We start from the raw sequence: 18612 nt of genomic DNA on the forward strand, positions 1-18612 counted from the left end.
TGCAGACAGCCACTGAATGGAGTGAGTGGGACCGCTTGAGTAGCTGTGGGGAAAGGCAGGAGAAGGCGTAGGGTGGGCTGGTTGGGTGGCAGGAGGTATGTTCAGAGGGTGGCTTTGAGAGTAACAAGAAAGAGCTGGCAACTGAAAGATAACATAGTAATCTGCATTTAAAAACAATAAAACAATTCCTTTCCAACCAAGCAAAGATTAGCTTGTTGTTGCTGCTTTTAGTGGGGGTCATTTTGCTGACCAAGCCTACAGTGTATCTCTTCATGGGGTTACATTGGCTGAAGGAAGAGGGTGGTGTGAACTACAGTGCAGGGATGGGACTGAGTATCCAGGGTCAGGAACCTTTCGAGTCAGCTTTGCTGATGGAGTCGTTCATGTAATTACATCCTAAAGTGCTTTGCCAGAGCTAAGCAAGCAAGCCTTGTGAGCATGCTCTTCTCTAGCACTTACAGGGAGTAGCACTGACCCCATTCACTTCTGCAATCCTGCAGTCCAGCTTTTTGTTTTTAAAGGAAATTATATTACTTCTGCAAAATAAATTTTGGGTTTTAAGATGCCCTCTCTGTACTCTCTTCTTTAAAATGAATGTAGCACACTTGACTTTTGTTACCCTTCTGCAGTGGTTCCCCTGGCTGTCTCCTGTTCTTGCCTTTGTTTGAAATCCATTGGTTGCTGGAGCTTCTGCAGGTTACGTTGTCCGAGATGTGTGACTGGGAATGCCTTTGGGTTAAGCTTTGGACATGAAATCTTTGCACAGGGATCATCATGCAACGGACTATCACCTTCAGGTCTGCTAGTTGTCTGGCACGTCATAGCAAAGACATTTGTCATAGTCAGGGCTGTAGTGGCCACAGATTTATTGAGCTGTGATGCCTGACACACTCTGGGGAGCATGGACTCTGCTGCCTGGGAATTAGGACCAAAGAAGTTGGAAACAGCAGGAAAGATGGTGGAGAAACTTGGAATAAATTTACAGTGTAGGGGGGAATGAGACAGGCATTGCATCAAGTACTTTATTTCCAGCACTGAACCATTGGGATGGGGTAATGAATGGAGAAGGTGGATTTTCCATCCCTAGGTAACCTAACTCAAGCTGTGTTTGGAAACAGTCACACTGAACTGAATGCAAGCTGTTGGTCTTAGTGTCATCTGCTCATACAGTAAGGAGCCATAATTCCCTCTGCAGCAGGAATTGCTAAGGTGAATTCTGTGTCCAGTGTTATAATGAATTCAGGCAAAACAGTTTCAAAATCAATGGGTCTATAATGGATATTTGGTAAAAAGCACACCCTGGCCTTTGTATGAGAGAGCCCTCTAATAGCAACTCAGCATCATGGTTATCCTGTGCCCTGGGGAACTGAAAAGCTGGTTGGCTTGGGGACTACAGAGGATAAACAACTGGCGGGCTGTTTGCATCTGAGTTTTGTCGTCTGCGGCATGTGTGAAAAATAAGATTAGCTTCACAAAGTGTGAATTTTCTTTATTACTTCAAAAAGCTTAATTTTTCTAGCATTAGACAGCTGTAGTGTTTCATGCTGGGGCTAAAATGTCAGCTGTCTCCCTTTGGATCCCAGCTTTTCTTACTTCCCAGCTGAAGCAAAGCAGTTGTGTGTTGGCACCAGCGCTGCCTTCCCAGTGGCTTGGCTGGGAGTGGTGCTCTCATGGGTTCTCTGCTTAGAGAGCTCTGCTTGAAAAATACTGCCAGCCTGGGAGCAGCGTCTTTTCCCTTTCACTTGCTCTATTCAAGCCTTGTATAAGTCAGTAGCTTTCTTGAAAGCATTTTATTTTGTTTGCATGTTTGTTTCCTGTTGGGAGCCATTTTCCTGGATGGGTTCAGTCCCTTTCTTCCTGAAGCTCCTGGCTGGCAAAGACCTACTGGGCCATCTTGAGGTCATCCCTGGTATTTTCCCTCCAGCATATTCTCATGTGCCTTGTCCAGCAACTCTCTGTATCCTGAGGAGTGGATGGCTGGGTGTGTGCAGGACTCTCGGGAGGATGCTGGAGCTGCAGACTAACTTTTTCAGCTGAGTCCATTCCACGTTGGAGTCACCTTTTTCTGTGTGTTTGGCCAAGGTGCTGCCCTCAGCCTGGCACCCTGAAGATGGTGTCTTGTGCTCTGAGATTGCTCCAGACCAGGTGTTAGCAATGACGTGAGGCACGTGGAGGTGTGGTACAGGAGGAAAGAGCAGAATAGAGGAGTTGGGGAGAAGAAGACTGAGGAAGTGGTGTGGTGTGCTGCCGGGGCTGTGTGCGGGAAGCTCGTACTGCCCAGGACTTCATCCTGCCTTGGTCCCACCAGCCTTCTCTGCCTCTGTGAGCAGGGCTTTCTCCTCCCCTCTGCCCAACACCTACAGGCTGGGACACCTTTTGTTTTCCCTCCATAGGTGCCTCTTGGTCATCCCTAATTTCCCTGCGTCAGTTTTTCCATCTTGGGTGTTGAGCCAGGTCTCGGTGCTGACCGTCGGCCAGCGTGCCGGAGGTGCCTGGGCACCGGCTGAGTTCAGCTCCTTGTCCCTGCCTGCAGTCACGTGTGTCCCCTGCAAACCAGGCAGAGGGAGGAGGCTGGTGGGAGGTTGCCAAGACCTCTCCTCCAGCTCGCTGTGCTCCCAGCTCTGAAGAGAACTGTTACATTTTATGGACCATTTAGCTTCCCAATGGTGATCCTAATTCTTCACAGCATGTATGTGCCATTTCTTGGTTATTAAAAGGACCCCTGAAAAGGAGCTGCCCTCTGAGTCAGTGTTCTTCCATGCAGTTAATTGCAGGAGGGTTTTGCTTAGACTGTGAGGCTTAATATTTCCAAACTGTCCCTGTGCTAAGAGGGTGAATTAATACGTAGGTCTCCCCGCGGCTGCAGGGACTGACCCTTTGCACACCGCCAGTAAGCAGGTGGGGGAAGAACACTTCTGCCGGGAGTAATTCAAACTTGGAATTGCTGTGGAGGAAGTCCACTTGCTTTCTGCATAGAGATCAAGGGCGCTCTAAGGGCTGACTGGCCAGGTGTCTCAGTCTTTCATCTCTATATCCTTATATTGTGTGACACTTCAGGTGCCAAAATAGCTTCCGTTCCTTGGGGCCCAAGCAAGCTCCACACTTACTGGGAAAGAAGTGATTACCTTGGACTGACAAGTCAGCCAAAGGATGGATAGCTGTGGCTGCACAGCAGGTGTGAGATGGATGGATGGGTGGGTGGATGGATGGGAGGTGGTTCAAGGGGAGGTTCTTGCCAAGCCACTGCGCTGCGTATGAGAAAACAGAGACGGCAAGCCATTTTCTGTGTATTTCAGGTGTGAGGAAGATGCTGAGGTCCCCTGGCATTGCGAAATGCCAAGTGAAATGTTACTGCCATGCGGAGCACAGCAGCATGTCAGGATTAATGAGACTGGTGTAGGGAGAGCACACGTGGCCGGTCTGGAGGGTTAATGTGTGTGAGGGGGATAGGCTTAGGCAGGGGTTTGTCATCAGGGTTGCCATGCTTGGGAAGCACGGTCTAACGGCAAGACCACATGAAAAGAAATTGGAGCTTGCAAGGAGAGCGCTAAAAGTCATCAGTTGCCAAAGTTTTTTTGCGTTTGCTGCAGGCCTGAAGCAAATCGCTGGCTTAAGGGGCTCTGAGCACCTGGGTCTTGCGCTGGATTTACAGGTAAGGTGAAATTAGGAGGGGGCTAAGTGATTAATTCCTCTTGCTGTGACCAGGATGGGAGATGATTCTGACTTGCCACTTCTCCTCAGAAGTTTCTTCAGAAGCTGGTAAGGACTCTGGTTGTGAAACCCGAGAAGCAAAGAGGATCCCTGGGTGCCTGACAATTCCTTTTCTCTGCTGGTTCTTTCTCGCAGGCAGCCTCGGGCTGCCTGTCTCTTTGTTAAGAGAGTGACAGCAATGTGACACCGTGAAAATAATTACTAACAAATCACGGTGGTGACTGCAAACAGCTCGCTGTCTTCAGAGGCATGTCAGGGAGCATTAGAGCAGGGCCGTGGGAGCGGCAGAGCGGCTAGGGGCTCTTTCTCTGCTGTAGGCTGAGGGAAGATCTTTGGAGACCTTTGGCGCCTGCCACCCCCACATCATTCCCTTCTCGTTGGCTTTTTCTTTCTTTCCTCCCTTCCCTGCCTTTGCCATCAATAATTAAGCCCATTAATTGCACAGCGAGTTCAGGAAAGCTGCGAATGGTAAGACTGGGCTTCTGCCTTCCCTGGATTCAGCAGCCAGCCACAGAGCAGCAGAGGAATTTCTGGAGGGGTGTCGTTGGCAGAAGCACATCCAAGCTGTGTTTCCTATCTTGTAGCCCTTGTGCGTTGCCCAGGGCGGTAATGTTTATTAGCTGTGTACCCCTAGGAGTTCATGGGCTGCTGGTACAGTTGAAGAATGGCCTGTGTCCTTGTCCTCGGGAGCCTCCAGTCTCAGTGAACCTGAAAGTAGGTTTGTATTTGTGTAGAGCATCATGGCAAATGTGCAGTCAGCTGGTATCTCCAGAAAAAAAATGGGCAGAGGCATGAGAGGTCCTTCCAGGATGCAGTAGGGACGGTGCAGATCAGTGTAGCTGAAGCTGCAGGTGAAGATGATCCTTCAGAGATTAAACAGTGGACAGGTCACAGGTGAAGAAGGTGGTTGGTACCAAACAGCAGCTGGGGGAGTCTCTGCAGGGATGAGGCTGCTGTGGCTGTGTGGGAACAGGGACCCTTCTGCAGAGCTACATGGACAGAGTCTGAGAGTAAGCTTTCTATAAAGCCTTTCTTTATATTGCTATAAAGCTCCCTCCAAAGGGAGGGTCTGGCAGAGATACCGATAGGAAACCGGAAAGCAGTTGCTGGCTGAAGTGTCCTTCAGCAGCATTGATAATCAAACCCCTGGGCAACCTTTGAGACAGGAGCTCACAGCCTCCCCTCCTTGTTCTTGGTGGTGTTTCATCCTCTGGTTTGAGAACAGGCTGTGCCGTCTGGGAGTTACCTGTATAGAGAAGCACCCTGCGAGGGGAACCAGAAGGTGCGGGTAGGAGTCCACTCCCAGGCACCTGCTCCACCGAGCAGCTCTTTCCCATTCCCCTAGTTACTCAAGTGATTTTCCCAACTGTCACATCTGTAAATAATGTTGCTGGCATATCTAGCTAGATGCAGAGTGGCGATGGAGGGGGGAGGGCTGCCGCTGAGGGTGGCTGTAACAGCCCCTCTCCCCGACTCATACAATATTTATGCAGGGCTGGAAGTCGGCGGCACTGACCTCCGGGTCATGCTGTTAAACAGCTCCCGCAGCCCCTGCATCCTAATTGCTGCACTTGTCCTTTGCTCTGGAGGATTCGCTGCGCCTTCTCTCTGGCGAAGCAAATACTAATGGCAGCTTGTGCTTGGAGGTGGGGAGTGGTCTCTTCCCCACAAGGAAAAGACAAACTTGTTCCCCCTTGTGCAGATGTAATTTGCAGCTGCACAGAAACGTGTGCTCGGACGCTGTTACATGACGTGCCAGGCTCCCCACTGCTGCCGGCCTGGGGGCTGCCGAGAGCCCGTGAAGCTGTTGTGCGTCTAATTTTGGGTTGTGTATCATCGGAGGGGATAGGGAGGGGTTTACCCCGTCCCGCTGGCTCCTTATAGGATTTCTGTCTTCCCTTTAGTGGGGAGAGGGAAGAAGAGGCAATCACAGAAGTCAGATGAGAGAGTAGACCTGGATGATGTGGTGCAAGAGGGCAGAGATGGTGCCAGGAAAGAAGAGGGGCTCAAAGAGCATCACAAGACAGATTGGTGTATTTTCTTGTAGATAAATGATCTGCTTCAGTGAGTGGGAAGAGAGGTGATGTGGAAGGCCGGAGACCCTCTGTGTGGGTGAGGGGCTCCTGCCCCCCTTGCAAGTGGTACAGCTGTGGCTGGAGGTAGAGAGGTTTTTCAGCTGGCAGGCAGGGGCTTTCAGCTGATTCAGGTGGTTCAAGAAAGCCCAGCAGATAAAGCCCTTTGATTGCTAGAGCTGCCATGGCTTTCCCCCATGCTGTTTGGCTGGGCTCCATCCTTGCTTGGGGCTTCACGTCGGGTGTCTGCGAGTCTAGTGACCTGACTGGCCACCCGCGTCCCTTATCCTGCCTTTCTGAGTTGGCAGGTCGCCTTTGTGACTGGAAAAGTGCTGTTTAGACTGGAGACTAATGGCCTTTAAGTGACATGATTGTATTATGTTAAGCGTCTATGGGCTTTACCATTAGGCACTAAACAGTTTATGACTCATAGCAGAGAAGCCCTTGTCCCACAGAGTTTATACGCTAAATGGTCTGGACAGGCAAGGCATGGAAAAGACGAGGTTTCCTCCTGCCTGTTGCACAGCAGGTCTGAGGAAGGACTGGGACAGGACGTGTCTTAGTTCTAGATCAGTGACTTGCTCTAGGTCTTGCATGCTCTGGTTTCCTGGGGAGAAACACTTCTGCAGTGGGAATTGTGCAGTGGGAGGAGAAGCGTGTTTAATTTAGCTTAGTTTTTGTGCATGTTTTGGTTGTGAGGGGGCTTAGACACGATGTGTTGCGGGTGCATCCATTGCATCAGATATATTCCCTTACTCAGTGCGTAATTACAGTATTCTGCAGCAGGAGTCTGAAAACTCCTTCTTAAAACAGCTAGTATGCAGAGGACCAGGCGATTACTAAATTAGCGTCTGTATGAAAGACTTCTAAGGGACCATATAGATGGAGAAAGGACACGCTCTGTGTAATAAGGCTCTGCTGCAGCATGAATCACAGAATAATTTAAATAGACATCTCTAATCCAGCCCCCTGCTCAAAGCAGAATTAACTTCAAACTTAGATCAGGGTGCTCAGGGTCTTCTCCAGATGAGTTTGAATGTCTCCAGGGGAGGAGATTCTACCACCAATCTGTTCCAGTGCTTTATTACCTGCACGGTGAAGAGTTTTTCCTGATGACAAATTGGAAGTTCAACTGCTGCAGCCTGTGGTCATGATGAGTGACTTTCACTGAGAACATGCTTGTGTGGTAGATGTACACAGTAGCCGATTCTGTACACTCCTGTTCATACGATGCTGTATAATGTCATATTTAGTAAGCACACAGACTGTCACAGCAAGCTTGTGTGTAGAAATCTGTTTTTAAGGAGTTTTCATAGTGTCAGGTTCCCAAGGGTCTGGGGGTTACCTCCACATTGGAGACTTTCCAGTTTCTCTTTCCTTGGGAGCAGTGTTATGCATTTCTGATGTCAAAGGGAAGTCCACCCAGTCATCCTCCCTGTCTGGAAGGGCTGGTAAGAGCATTTGCTCTACCCCTTCACCAATCTGCAGAACTCGATACGGAGGAGTGCAAAGCTTCTGCCTGCTGCACTCCTAACCTCAGCTGAACCGTGGAGCCAGCAAGCTCTGGTTTCCTGCATGGTAATTAAGTAGTTATTTAAAAATCAAAAGGCTCAATTCTGATCCTGCTCTCACTGGCTATTTACTAACTCCAGGTAGAGTTACTCCAGGTTTACTCCCACATGCATAGCAGCAGAATCAGGCCCAGTAAATAGAGCTATGAATCTTTTTAAGAGAAGCTGTTAAGCAGTAGCACATAGATTTATTGTAGCATCATGTGTGTGCAATTGTTGATGAACATCTTCTGTTGGAGGCTGAATACCTGCTGTGTTACAGCCTTGCTTTTAATGTTGAGATAGCATCTCTGCCAACATCTAGCTGACGCACAGACAGATACCCATAAAAGGACCAGATCTCACATGGTATTAAATGCCTTCATGTTTCATTAAGGTTGATGGCAGTGGAAGGCACGCAGTGCTTTGCAGGACGAGCGAGTCACGATGAGCCACTTGCCCTGTGTGCTTTTTGTAGCAGAATTATTTTCCTAGTGTATACGTTGCTCTGGTTGCAGTCCGGGCTAACAGCCTTTTTCATGTGCAGGCTAGCTGCTTGGAAAGCATGGGTGTTGAGGCTCTCCCAGATTTCTTAGTACCCAGCAGAAATTTAGCAAAGAGGGATCTGGCTGTTAGCATGTGACAGGTGATGCGTGTTCAGGCATTTCAGCCAGTGCTGCTGTGAGTCCCAAGTGTTAAGGCTTGCAGCTTGCCTTTTAAGCTTCCTAGGCAGGAATATGCCTGGTAGAGAGAGAAAGCAGCGCTGTCCAGAATGGCATCACGGAAAAAGAAAGGAAGGTCTGAAAGTGCCAGGTATTAGCCTCACTGCTTAGCCTGGGTTTTTTGGCCTCATTACACTAATCCAATTAAAGATTGATGGAAAAAGATAACACACACTCCAGTGAAGGGGTCTGTGTGGTGACTGCTTGCTTTCCTGGGCAGCTGGAGTGGCCCTAGTTATCTCGTGCATCACCACACCTCCCCAGGCCCTGCAGACCCACTGGTGCCTCCACATGCCGTGGTGTGTGCTCTTCTCCTGCATCGTGTCTCTCTTATTACTAATGGAGCATGGATGCATTTTAGCTGCTGGTCAGCCCTCATTAATATCCAGAGATGACAGGTTGACATTTGTAAAGAAGACTTGCATTGACCTTCATGTTGTGCATCGGTGCGGTTGCCATGCGGTGCCCTGTGCTGGATGCTTCTTCCTGTGCTGCCTCAGGAATGCGTTTGTGTTAGCGAAGGGACAGGCTGCTCTGTAACCCTTTGCTGCTGCCGGGAACACAGGTGGGGTGTCTGGATGTCTTTGCATCCCTCTGCCCATCCCCAGGACCGTTCCCTGTACAGCTTCCATCCATCCCAGTGTACAGGACTGGGGGGTGTTGGCGTTGCACTCCTGGCTCCTTGTGGAGGTTGTTATTTGGTTACTGGGACCTTAATGGAAGACAACTTCATGCCAACGGCGATGTCCCGTCTGCTTCCTTTTCTTGGCTTCTGTCTGGGGATGCAGCAGAAGAAAATGCTGCACTGCCCAGGCATCCTGAGCGCTGTCAGTCGCCTGTCTCTCCCCCGACCCACCCCATCCTGGCTCGAGGACTGCTGCAGCCCGCTTGGCAATGACATTTATTAACAGAGGGAGCTTTGAAAAAAGGCAAGCTGCTCCTGCAAAGGCTCCTCGCTGTAACTCCGTCTCCTCTCGCCAGCCCGTCTGAGGCAATGGCTGCTGGTGTTGAAATTCATTAGTGTTTCCTGACAGGCGATGGAGGCTTGCTCTGTCTGTTCCCTCTTCCCTGCTCTCATGTCCCTGCTTCACGCACGCTGATATTTAAAGCTGATGTGCGGCTCGTAGGCTTGTTGCACTGTGACAAGTTTGGGGGTGGTTGAGAGAACTGAGGGGGTGGAAGGAAAGCAAAGAGGGAGGGAGATGGGACCTGTCTCAGGGTTTCTGTGAAAGCCCAGAGCCTTTCAGACCCTCTCCAGATGTATTGTCTTTCCACAGCTACTGCTTGTGAATTTTAAGTACAGCCGTACTGGGGTGGTTTGTCCTGCACTGACGGGGCGCGGAGGGATGGCACCCTGCGTGTGCTTGGTGTGAGAGTGGGGTGCAGTCATCTGGCAAGGGCTCGTCTGGTGGGAAGCGAGGGCAGGTGGGCTCCTCCAGCCCCTTGGCAGGTCTGTGGGGCTGAGGAGCATATGAGTGGGGTGCCAGAGGTCTGGCAGGGTGTTCATCCCTCCATCCTTCATTTTGGACAGAAGCATGAGGGAAGCCTGGCTCAGCTCTTGCCTCTTTGCACTGAGTGGCATAGCGACTCCAGCGCTGGGGAGGAGATGTCTCCCTGTCGAAGTGTTGGATTATGGAGGGAAGCTGCTCCAGTCTAACTTGAATTATCGGGATGGGGGAGTTTGGGGTTTAGGCGTTTTTTGGACATGTGTGTCAGCATGCTTCAATTTCCACAGGCTGCAGAGTGGCTCGGGCTGTGCTGTGGGCCCGAGGTGCTCTGCTCATGTGCGGGTGCTGTGGCATCACGCTGTCAGAGCCCTTCTGGGCCGGCATGGTGGTTTTGACAAAGCCCAGCCAGGCTTTCTGCCCCTGTGGGATGCTCCAGCAGCCTCCGTGCTCTAGAGCAGAGTGTCACCCCTTTGCATCCCCAGGCCATTGAACCCTCCTGGCTGGGACTTATTGTTTTAACCAAGTTTGGATTAACCTAAGGCTGTCTCTTTGGGAGGATGTGGGTTTACCGAAACTGCTTTAAATTCCTAGCTTGGCTCCAGCTCATGTGAGGTTCAGTGCAGACAGATGTGGCTTTGCCTGTCATGGTGCTGTTTCTCTGCTAAAACATCTCAGGTGCCTTAGCACAGGATATTATTCCCTCACTAGCTTTCTCTGTTAGGAGAGGGCACCCAGGCTTTCCACTTGGCCTGCCAGACATCCCACCCTACATCAAAACAGAGCAGCACCTCCGCGCCGCATGGTCCAGAGCGACGCCTTGACCAGCCTTGCTTTGAACTAGGGTGCAAGGCTGAGATGGGTTTGACAGCTCCTCTCTTTGGCTATCACCTTGTCACTGTTGTGTGCTGCAGCATCCAAGCAGCTTTCTTCAGACTTCCCAGCCCTCCTTCAGCAAAGGATTTCCAGGGCAGGAGCCTGCCTGCCCTTTCCTTTGCAGCCCGGTGCAGTGGGGTTGGCTGGGACACAATTAAAACATTCTGCATCTCTTACAATGCAAGGTCTCCAGGGCGTGGATTTTTTGGAAGGCTGAGATCAGGTCTATAAAAACCAAGATTTAATCTCTCTTTATCTTTCCATAGAGGAACTTGTTCTTTTAACTGGTTCAATATCAATACACCCAGTGTGTAGAAAGTGGCCCAATTTCTTTGTCTCCTGACATCCTGAACCCAGAAGCAGATGGACGTTAACCAGCTCTGATTAGTTGGGAGAATCAAGCATTAATTTTTTATATGCCAGGACCACCTGAGTGACGGAAATCAATTACGGCTGCCCCTCCCCCTTCCATATTAATGTGGTGGCTCTGAGCAGAGACGGAGGAACCTGTTGAAATGAGAAACCCCTATTTCTTAGTTTGACCCCCTAGATAATTAGGGTTAAATTGATATGCTATCGCACTGGTGACACATTTTATCTGCCTCTGTTTGTACAAGAGGATACAACAGTGGAGGAAGGACCAATTTGTGCCCTGCTCTAGCTAACCAGACCGAGATAAAAGGTGTCACTAGTACGATAACGTTCTTGCCTCATGCTCCTTTATTGTTGCTCAATTTGCCTTTTTTTTTTTTTTTCTAATCCTGTTCTTTTTCTTTCAATACCCTTGGTCATATTTTAACTCCATGCCATCGCATAATGACGTCCTGCTAAATGTGTGTGGAGATAGGCAACTCTGGCTGACAGCCTTCCCTGATAACCGAATTCCAGCCCATCCATCACTAGGCTGCTCTCCTTAACTTAAGGAAAGTGATAACTAAAGCAAGGCCGTTTATCACCGCCAAGCTGTGCGCTTCTTGCCGCCTTGGAGAGAGATGGCTTCAACGGGAGAAATGCAGCCATGTCACTTCGCCTCCTATTTGCATCCCGTTCATCTCCAGACCCCATTTACCCTGCAGAGTGGAGGAGCAGGGCTGGATGGAAATCAGAGCCTGGGGTGGTAAAAGCTCTCTGAAAATAGTGCAGAGCTGCCACTGCTGACCACAGTCCAAGGAGGACTTAGACTTGTTTGGCTGGTGGAGGAGGGTGTGCTACCTGATGTCACTTGTTCTTCTGCCCAAAGGGGACCTGCATTTTGCAAGAAGGCAGAGGTTGTGTGCTCCCATCTCTGCTGCTGGGAGGACAGACTTTACCAGAGCTGCATCGGAGGCTGGAAAATCCCACAGCCATTTTCAAGTTTCTCTCAAGTGCAGTCATACCTGAAGCCACAGTGTTTGGCTGATGGGGTGGTTTTGAGAGCCACCTTCCTTCCCAAGGAGCGAGAGCTTCAGTGTTTGGGGAGGCAGCGAGACTTCGTTCAAAAGCTGGAAGGATCATGGGATGTTGAATGCAGTGAAATGTGCTATCATTTCTCTTCTCCCTTACCTGAGGGAGGGCCACATCCTGAGCTCTTTGCTCAAGCAAAGCTGCCCCAGTGAACAAGGCTGACTCTTGCAAGAGCAAGAAGCTGTATGGAGCATAAAAGCATGTTTATCAAATGAGCTGCTCAAGTGAGTGGTGGCCCTGGTAAATAGAGCTACTTCCTTAAAGGCCCTGGCACTTCTGTTCCCCAGGAGAGCCACAGATGTGCCTTGTTCGCTCCAAGCTGGAGAAGATGCTGGAAAAAATCCTGCCTGATCACCAGGCTGAGGAGTAGGGGGGACCACTGCAGGTAACGAGCTTGGAGCTGCGGAAGAGATGCAGGGATGCATCCCCTGCAGGGATGCAGGGATTGCAGGGATGTTTTCCTTCCCGTAGCTACCTGGGGACCTGGTGTCTGTGCAGTGAGCACCCTCGGTTCCCTGTGCTGGGAGCGCTGCGTACCCAGCCTAGACCAGACCCATACGGCAATCCTTCGCTAAAGGCAAGTGCATTGAGTGGCCGTATCCCTCCCGGCCTGGAGCCACCAGGCCTGCATCTTCCAGCTCGGGGAGTAGACTGATGCTTTGGTCTGTGTTGCTGACAGCCCGCCCAGGTTATAGCATGAGCGTAGGTCTTCTAGTGCTTGAAAAACTTGGTGAAGTCTCTCTGGTGCTAATGTGAAATGAGGGGAGCACAAGCATGGAGGGGGAGGGGGAATGTCCTTAGGTCACACTGCTTCACAGGCAGTTTCTGGGGTTGTTACTTGTTTGCAAAAGTGTGTCATTTATTTAGCTGACATATTTATTTGGAGCATTTATTTTCTCCAATTAAAGACCCACTGTCCAGCGCCCAGGGCACACTGCCATCAGTCTCAGGGTGGAAGTAGAACCAGACTGTCCAGTTCGCTGGGCCTTTTGGTCCCACAGGGATGGAAAGGCTTTAGATGTCATTCATTGCACTGCGTGGTTAGCTGTCAATTCCTGTGGCTAACAAGAACAATGCTGTACTTGCTTCTTCTGGACCCTATCCAAACGTTAGGTGAATTGATAATTATTCCTCTAACTGGAGCTAGGCTGAGACCTGTATTTATGAAAACCTCGTGGGCTGGGAGGACAAACTCAGCTTTTAGTAACATACCTTTTGCTAACTGCTATCATCATCCTCCCTGGCTAAATGTGAGCAGTCTAAGAGAGGTTGAGCTGATCATGTGTCTGTATTTAGACCAGTCATTTGTTTTAGGTGGTTCCTTTTCTTGTGATGTTTTTTGATTTGGGCACGAGTAGAAAGCAGCTTTCCTGGAGAAAGAGCTTGCTTAGCATGCTGGTTGGGGCTGGTGGGGTCTGTTCAACTACAGGATGTCATGGACGTATGTGTAATGGCTGTAAAATGCATGGACCAGGCTGCTATTTATGTGACGGCTATGCAATTGCGAGGAGTGACTCCAGGTGGTTTATTTCAGCACGATGGTGCTAGCATCAGATGAGCCGTGCCCAGAGATGAGACCATGCTGTCAAGTCACATTGCTTACCCTGCAAATCGCCGTAGCCCTGCTGCTTCCAAGCCCGTTCTTTTGACAAGCTTCTTGCTTTCAAAGAAATTCCTCTAGACCTCCTTATCCAAATGTGTTTGTATGACTTAAATTATTGCTCCTAAATGATGATATGCGCATCTTTTCAGGACCAGGCATTTGGCTTTGGCACAGGGAGTGTATTCCTTTCTTAGCCTAAGCAGGGCTCAGAAAGCCAGTACACTGGTGGGGCCCAGTGTGTGCTGGCTCCATTGGCCACAATATTCCTGGGAGATTCCCCTGGATATGTTTGCCAGCTTCCTTCCTTTTCTTCCCATAGAAATGGAGGCAGCACCGAGACCAAACCACTCTGGTACTGCACTACTCTGAGTCTCAATGTTATCTGCAAGTGCATTGTCTGTGTCTCTCCTTCATCTCCTTAGTTGGGAAACTGCTTGTAGGTCTGAAGAGGTGCTGCCCTGTTCACCAAACGGTTTGGAGCTGGGCTGAGCACTTGGGTACTGTATGGGGTGCTGATGGTGCACCCCAGCTCATGGTGGTGTATCTAGCTTGTATCCACATCTGACTAGAGATTGTTCCTGAATTTCAGCCTTGAATCTGAAGTCCAGTCTGGATTATTCACTCTTTCCTTTATGGAGAGTGGGAGAAGACTGTGCCCTGGACATGATCTGTCTTGGGCTGTTTGAGCAGCTGATGCTGGAGCTGCAAGCAGAACTTGTAGCTCTTCCCTCCTCCCCTACAACCTCCCCCTACAGCCCCCAAGTGCCAGAGGAAGTTGTGAGATTCTCCACCCTCCTCTGTTTGCAAAAGCCGATTTCTGGGGTTGTGGCTTTTAACATGCACAAATGGCTTTAATTTAGTCATTTATTTAGTTGACATATTTATTTGGGATGTTCCTTTGCTTCAGTTAAAGATCCCGTGACCAGTGCCCCAGGCGTGCTCAGCAGTACGTGAATGAACAAGATCCATCAATTACTCTTGATCAGATCAAACCGGCCGGGGAAAACTCACATAACTCATCTCCCTGCACAGGCTCGGCTGGAGCTGCACAGCTTTGCAGCTTGGTCTTCCCTGGCTGCAGGGCGCATCGTAGCTGCCCTGCGAACACACTGGGGTCAGCACAGTGTGGGAGAAATGGCTTTCCAAATCCTGGGGTCCTGCTGTCCCTTCAGGCAGTCCACCTCCCTTACCCATGCCATTTTGTTTTGTGAGCCCTGTTCCAGCGGCTCGCTGTAGGAAGGGAGAGGTTAAATATATGTGCTCGCAGCTGTGGCTGCTGGTGCTCAAATCCGTAGTGAGACAGTGTGCAGCACCTTGCATCTTTAGAGTTGTGACTGCTCTCTTCTTCAGACCACTTGCTTGGAAAACAGCCTCTGCTTTCTTAGCCCTAAAAAGTTGGTCCTGCAGCATTACTACCCAAAAATGAATGCATTGGTGCCTCCTTTCCTCCCTCATTGTCTCCTTTGGTGTTTTAACCATAAAGGCCAAATGGAAAAGCACCAGGGCATGACGGGTGAATTGTCAGTCCTTCTGTCTGCCCTGTAAGCCGCTGGCTGAGCCGGATGGTTTTGCAGGGATTTGTGATGAATTCACTTAGCTAAGGACAGCCTGGATGTTCCAGTCGTGTTTATGTGTTAGCCACTGTGGGAGAAGAGCTGCATGCTGCACTTGCATGCAGCGCCTGTTCAAACTGTTCAGTCTGAAAGCTGTGAGCAGCCTGGATGTGGCCGGATGTATATAAGTCTTCAGCCAAGCTCTGCTCTTGTGAGATTTTTTTGCCAAGAGCTACGGTCCTTCTGATGTGCAGCATGTTACAGCAGACTTGAGGGTCTCTTCCATCTCAGAACGAAATGCACTTAAGAAAACAGAGTTTGTGTTGTCAGGACACTGATTGAATCAAACCTGCTCTCTCTTCTCTCTTACAGGTTACCAGGACAATGCCAGTACTTAGGGCTGCCGGTTGCTGATTACTTCAAACAGTGGATTAATCTGAAAAAGGTACTTTTGTGCAAACTGCCACAGTCCCCGTCTCCCTCTCTTCCCCCTCCCCTTGTCCTTCTCCTTTCCTCTTTAAGGAGGTGTCTAATAACTACTGCTGTTTTGCATTGAAATGAGTTATTTTCTCAGAAGCTGGGCTGAGCGAGTCCTCCAGCTCCCTATTGTATCTCCTCTAATAGAGTCTTACTGTACTTGATGGGATGTGTTCTGCAGCTGGGGAGAATCCCATTGTGGCAGGCACAGTGTGGTGTCTCTGCATAATAGTGGGACACTGTGAGGCCCCTCTTCAGCGAAGGTTGTGTTGGCCCCAGTGTTGCTGACTGTTTTGTTTTGCAGCCGTATAAGGCTACTAGGAGCTCGGTTCCCTTCCAATCAAAACCTGGTTGATAAACATGTGGAAATATTCCCAAATAAAAATCAGTATTTCCCTTTGTGCGGGGAAGGGGAGCTGTCTCAGCAGCACATCCACCTAAGAAACCAGTGGTCACTTTGCAAAGCAAAATACCTTGGACTTTACTGTCTGGTGCCTTGTGTTGCTCCACGCCTTCTCTGGGTGGTTAAAGAGCAGCCTGCTGTGCATCCACAGGGTCTCCTGGCACAGGTGCTCCATCTGCACAGAAAAACGTAGTGATGCCATAAGCCAGAAATCAAAGTGGGAAGAAAAGAACAAGTGTGACTACAAGCAGTAGCAGGGGGAGGGGGGGGGGCTGGGGTCTGTGCCCAAGAGAAACTGGGGTGGCCCTCCTGGTTAAACCTTTGGAAGAGTAGGATTCCCCTCCCCCATCCAATTTAATGTTTCATTTGGGTTTCTGCACCTTTTCCTCATAATTAGGGGTCTCGGTAAGTGGAATTTGCTTGTAAACAGCTCGTTGTACTTGTGGGCTTTCCTTTTGTTCTTTTATTTATTTATTGTTTTAAATGGAGGCATGAGTGACAGGCTGAGCGGCCGCAGAAGGACAATTTGCATGATCTGTTCCGTCAAATAGGGTAGAACGTGAACTTAACAAGGGATGCTGGCAGCACATTCCTGGCTGAACTTGTCAAAGGGTCTTGTATTTCCCTGCTGTCAGAGCAAATCTTTTGGCTGATTGCTGGTCCTTGGTAAATGAAATCTGAAAGCACATTGGGGCATTCTGCAGTTCAGTGACCATTAATGATCGCCATTTGAAGTTCACTAAACTTCCGGTGAATGGATAGCAGCCATATAACCAGCAGGTTGATGGCTGCAGAATAAGAATATTTAAAAAAAAATATATCCCTGTGTTCCATGATGTTTGCTAAGAAGTAGGTTGATCCAGCCGTGCTCCTCCTCTGGGCCTCAGGATGAATGACTTATGGCTCTTTCCCATAGTTCAAGGCTCCTGGATTTAGCATGTTAGGAGCTGGGATTTATTGTAGTGTGGACATCCAGGCAAGTGGCTGTTCTTCAAGATGGGCATTCATGTATTGGTGTTCAGCAAATACCATGATACTAAGTTGAGGGCTGGTGAGCATCCATGAAGTACCAAGCACATGGCTAAAAGCAAGAGGAGGAGGAAAGCACTCCCCTTCCAGCTCTCTGGAGGGATCGCCGGCTGAGTGTGTAGGATGGGGGCATGTGGGTTGGAGCCTGTGTCTTCTTGTCTGCCTCTGCAGATGTGTTACCCAGAAAGTAAGGCTCCAATCTCTTTCAGATCATGCGGGGAGGGTATGTGTGTGAGAAATGTTCGTCTTCCTTCAACCCCTCTAATCCCTTAAAAATCTGAAGTTTTTCTGACTCTCTAATATCTGATGCCCTGTGACACAGGGTTGTTCGAGGGTCTCTGTGCCCCTCTGGGAAGTGACCCAGGTTGAAGAGGAGAGCAAGGGCCTCTCCTGTCCTGTGCCTCAATAGCTGCCTCCCCTGGGGCTTGCTCTTACCCCAGGGTGAGGATCTTTCCATGCCACTCATTGCCTCGCTCTCTGGGGGTGCTTGTGGGGGAACTGCCTGTGTGTTTTCACGAGAGGATTTCCAGCCTAGGTAAATAATTCTGACCAAGCAGCAGGACCCAATGGGACCTCATTCTCTTTTGAGTGAGCTCCCAGCGTGAGACAAATAAGGTTGGACAGGTACGTAGCCCTTCTGCTCTTCCCTGCATAGCTCAGGTGGCCCCTTTTCCCATCCCTCTGGTATGTTCTTGAGTTAGAAATACCTCCTAGGCTGAGTCTGCCTCTGAGCTGATCCGTGAAGTGAAGGTGTTGGGGAGGGGATGGTGTGAAACTGCTAATTTCTAGGTCATGGATAATGCAGAGACTTGGATCTTTCAAATGTTGAGAAAACAGTTCATGTGAGTGTAAGTGGCATGTGTGACAGCAGTTTCCTGCAGGATGGTCCCACCTGCATCTGCTTTCTGTCCTTTGGGTCTCTGCTTGTGAACAGTGATACCAAGAGGATCCTACTGAGTTAGGGAACTACTGCTGCAAATACAAGGCAATGCAAAAGGGTGGGGTTACGTACAGAAAGGTGTGTACATGGGGCAGACGTTTTTGTGTACCTGTGTGTAGTGCGGTAGCAACAAAATATGTTCCAGATTCCCTCTGCCCATGCACACACGGCTTCAGTTGCTCTTTGTCTCTGATTTGTATCATCTGAAGAAAGAGTCCTTGTCTGTGCTGCTTCTGCCAAAGCACGAGATGCTCCAGAGCTCAGCAGTCCGTCTTCCTGAGGTGGTCAGTTGGTCTTTTCTAAGGTTCATTCTCTAATAAATTCCTTGCCTTGTCACTTCTGTGCTGCAGGAGCAGTTGAGGTGAGCACCCAGGCCTCTTTCAGAGTATCCAAGACTTGCCTCTCAGGCAAGCTGAAGATGGGAATCAGCCCCCACTAGCTGCCACACTTGTGTTGTGCCAGGAAACTTTGTGCAGGTGGTGGTGAGCTCCACACCCGATTGCTGTGATGGTGGCCACGGTGTCTTGGGATCTGTGAAAAAACCTCCTGTGGAGGACAAAAGGAGAAGAGCTGCCTGTGCACTTGACCGTGTTTGCTGAAGTTTTACCTTGCCCTGTGCCCCCCCAGCCTGCTAATGCATCCCTTCTGTCAAGCCTGATCCGTGTTTGCTGACATTTTTAATGTCACTGAGCGATCTTGTATCTCTGGTGAACTGTCAGTGTAGAGCTGACTCGGGGCAGAGAGTTTATCATGTTCTTCACTTTGATTAGCTCAGCCTTGTGGGAGGG

General features: G+C 49.7%; 1 protein-coding gene across 4 annotated transcripts in view; it reads left to right on the forward strand.

Annotated features, from left to right (window-relative positions):
- ERI3 (ERI1 exoribonuclease family member 3) overlaps window positions 1-18612 on the forward strand; it is a 125426-nt gene that overhangs the window by 28184 nt on the left and 78630 nt on the right. For all 4 annotated transcript variants that reach the window (XM_010582481.1, XM_010582485.1, XM_010582483.1 and 1 more), the window contains one exon: window positions 15348-15420. In XM_010582481.1, the coding sequence (XP_010580783.1) occupies window positions 15348-15420 (73 nt within the window). The remainder of the gene's footprint in view (window positions 1-15347; window positions 15421-18612) is intronic.

Source organism: Haliaeetus leucocephalus, unplaced genomic scaffold, assembly GCF_000737465.1.
Source record: "Haliaeetus leucocephalus isolate CR32 unplaced genomic scaffold, Haliaeetus_leucocephalus-4.0 Scaffold848, whole genome shotgun sequence".
NCBI classification, from domain to species: domain Eukaryota; kingdom Metazoa; phylum Chordata; class Aves; order Accipitriformes; family Accipitridae; genus Haliaeetus; species Haliaeetus leucocephalus.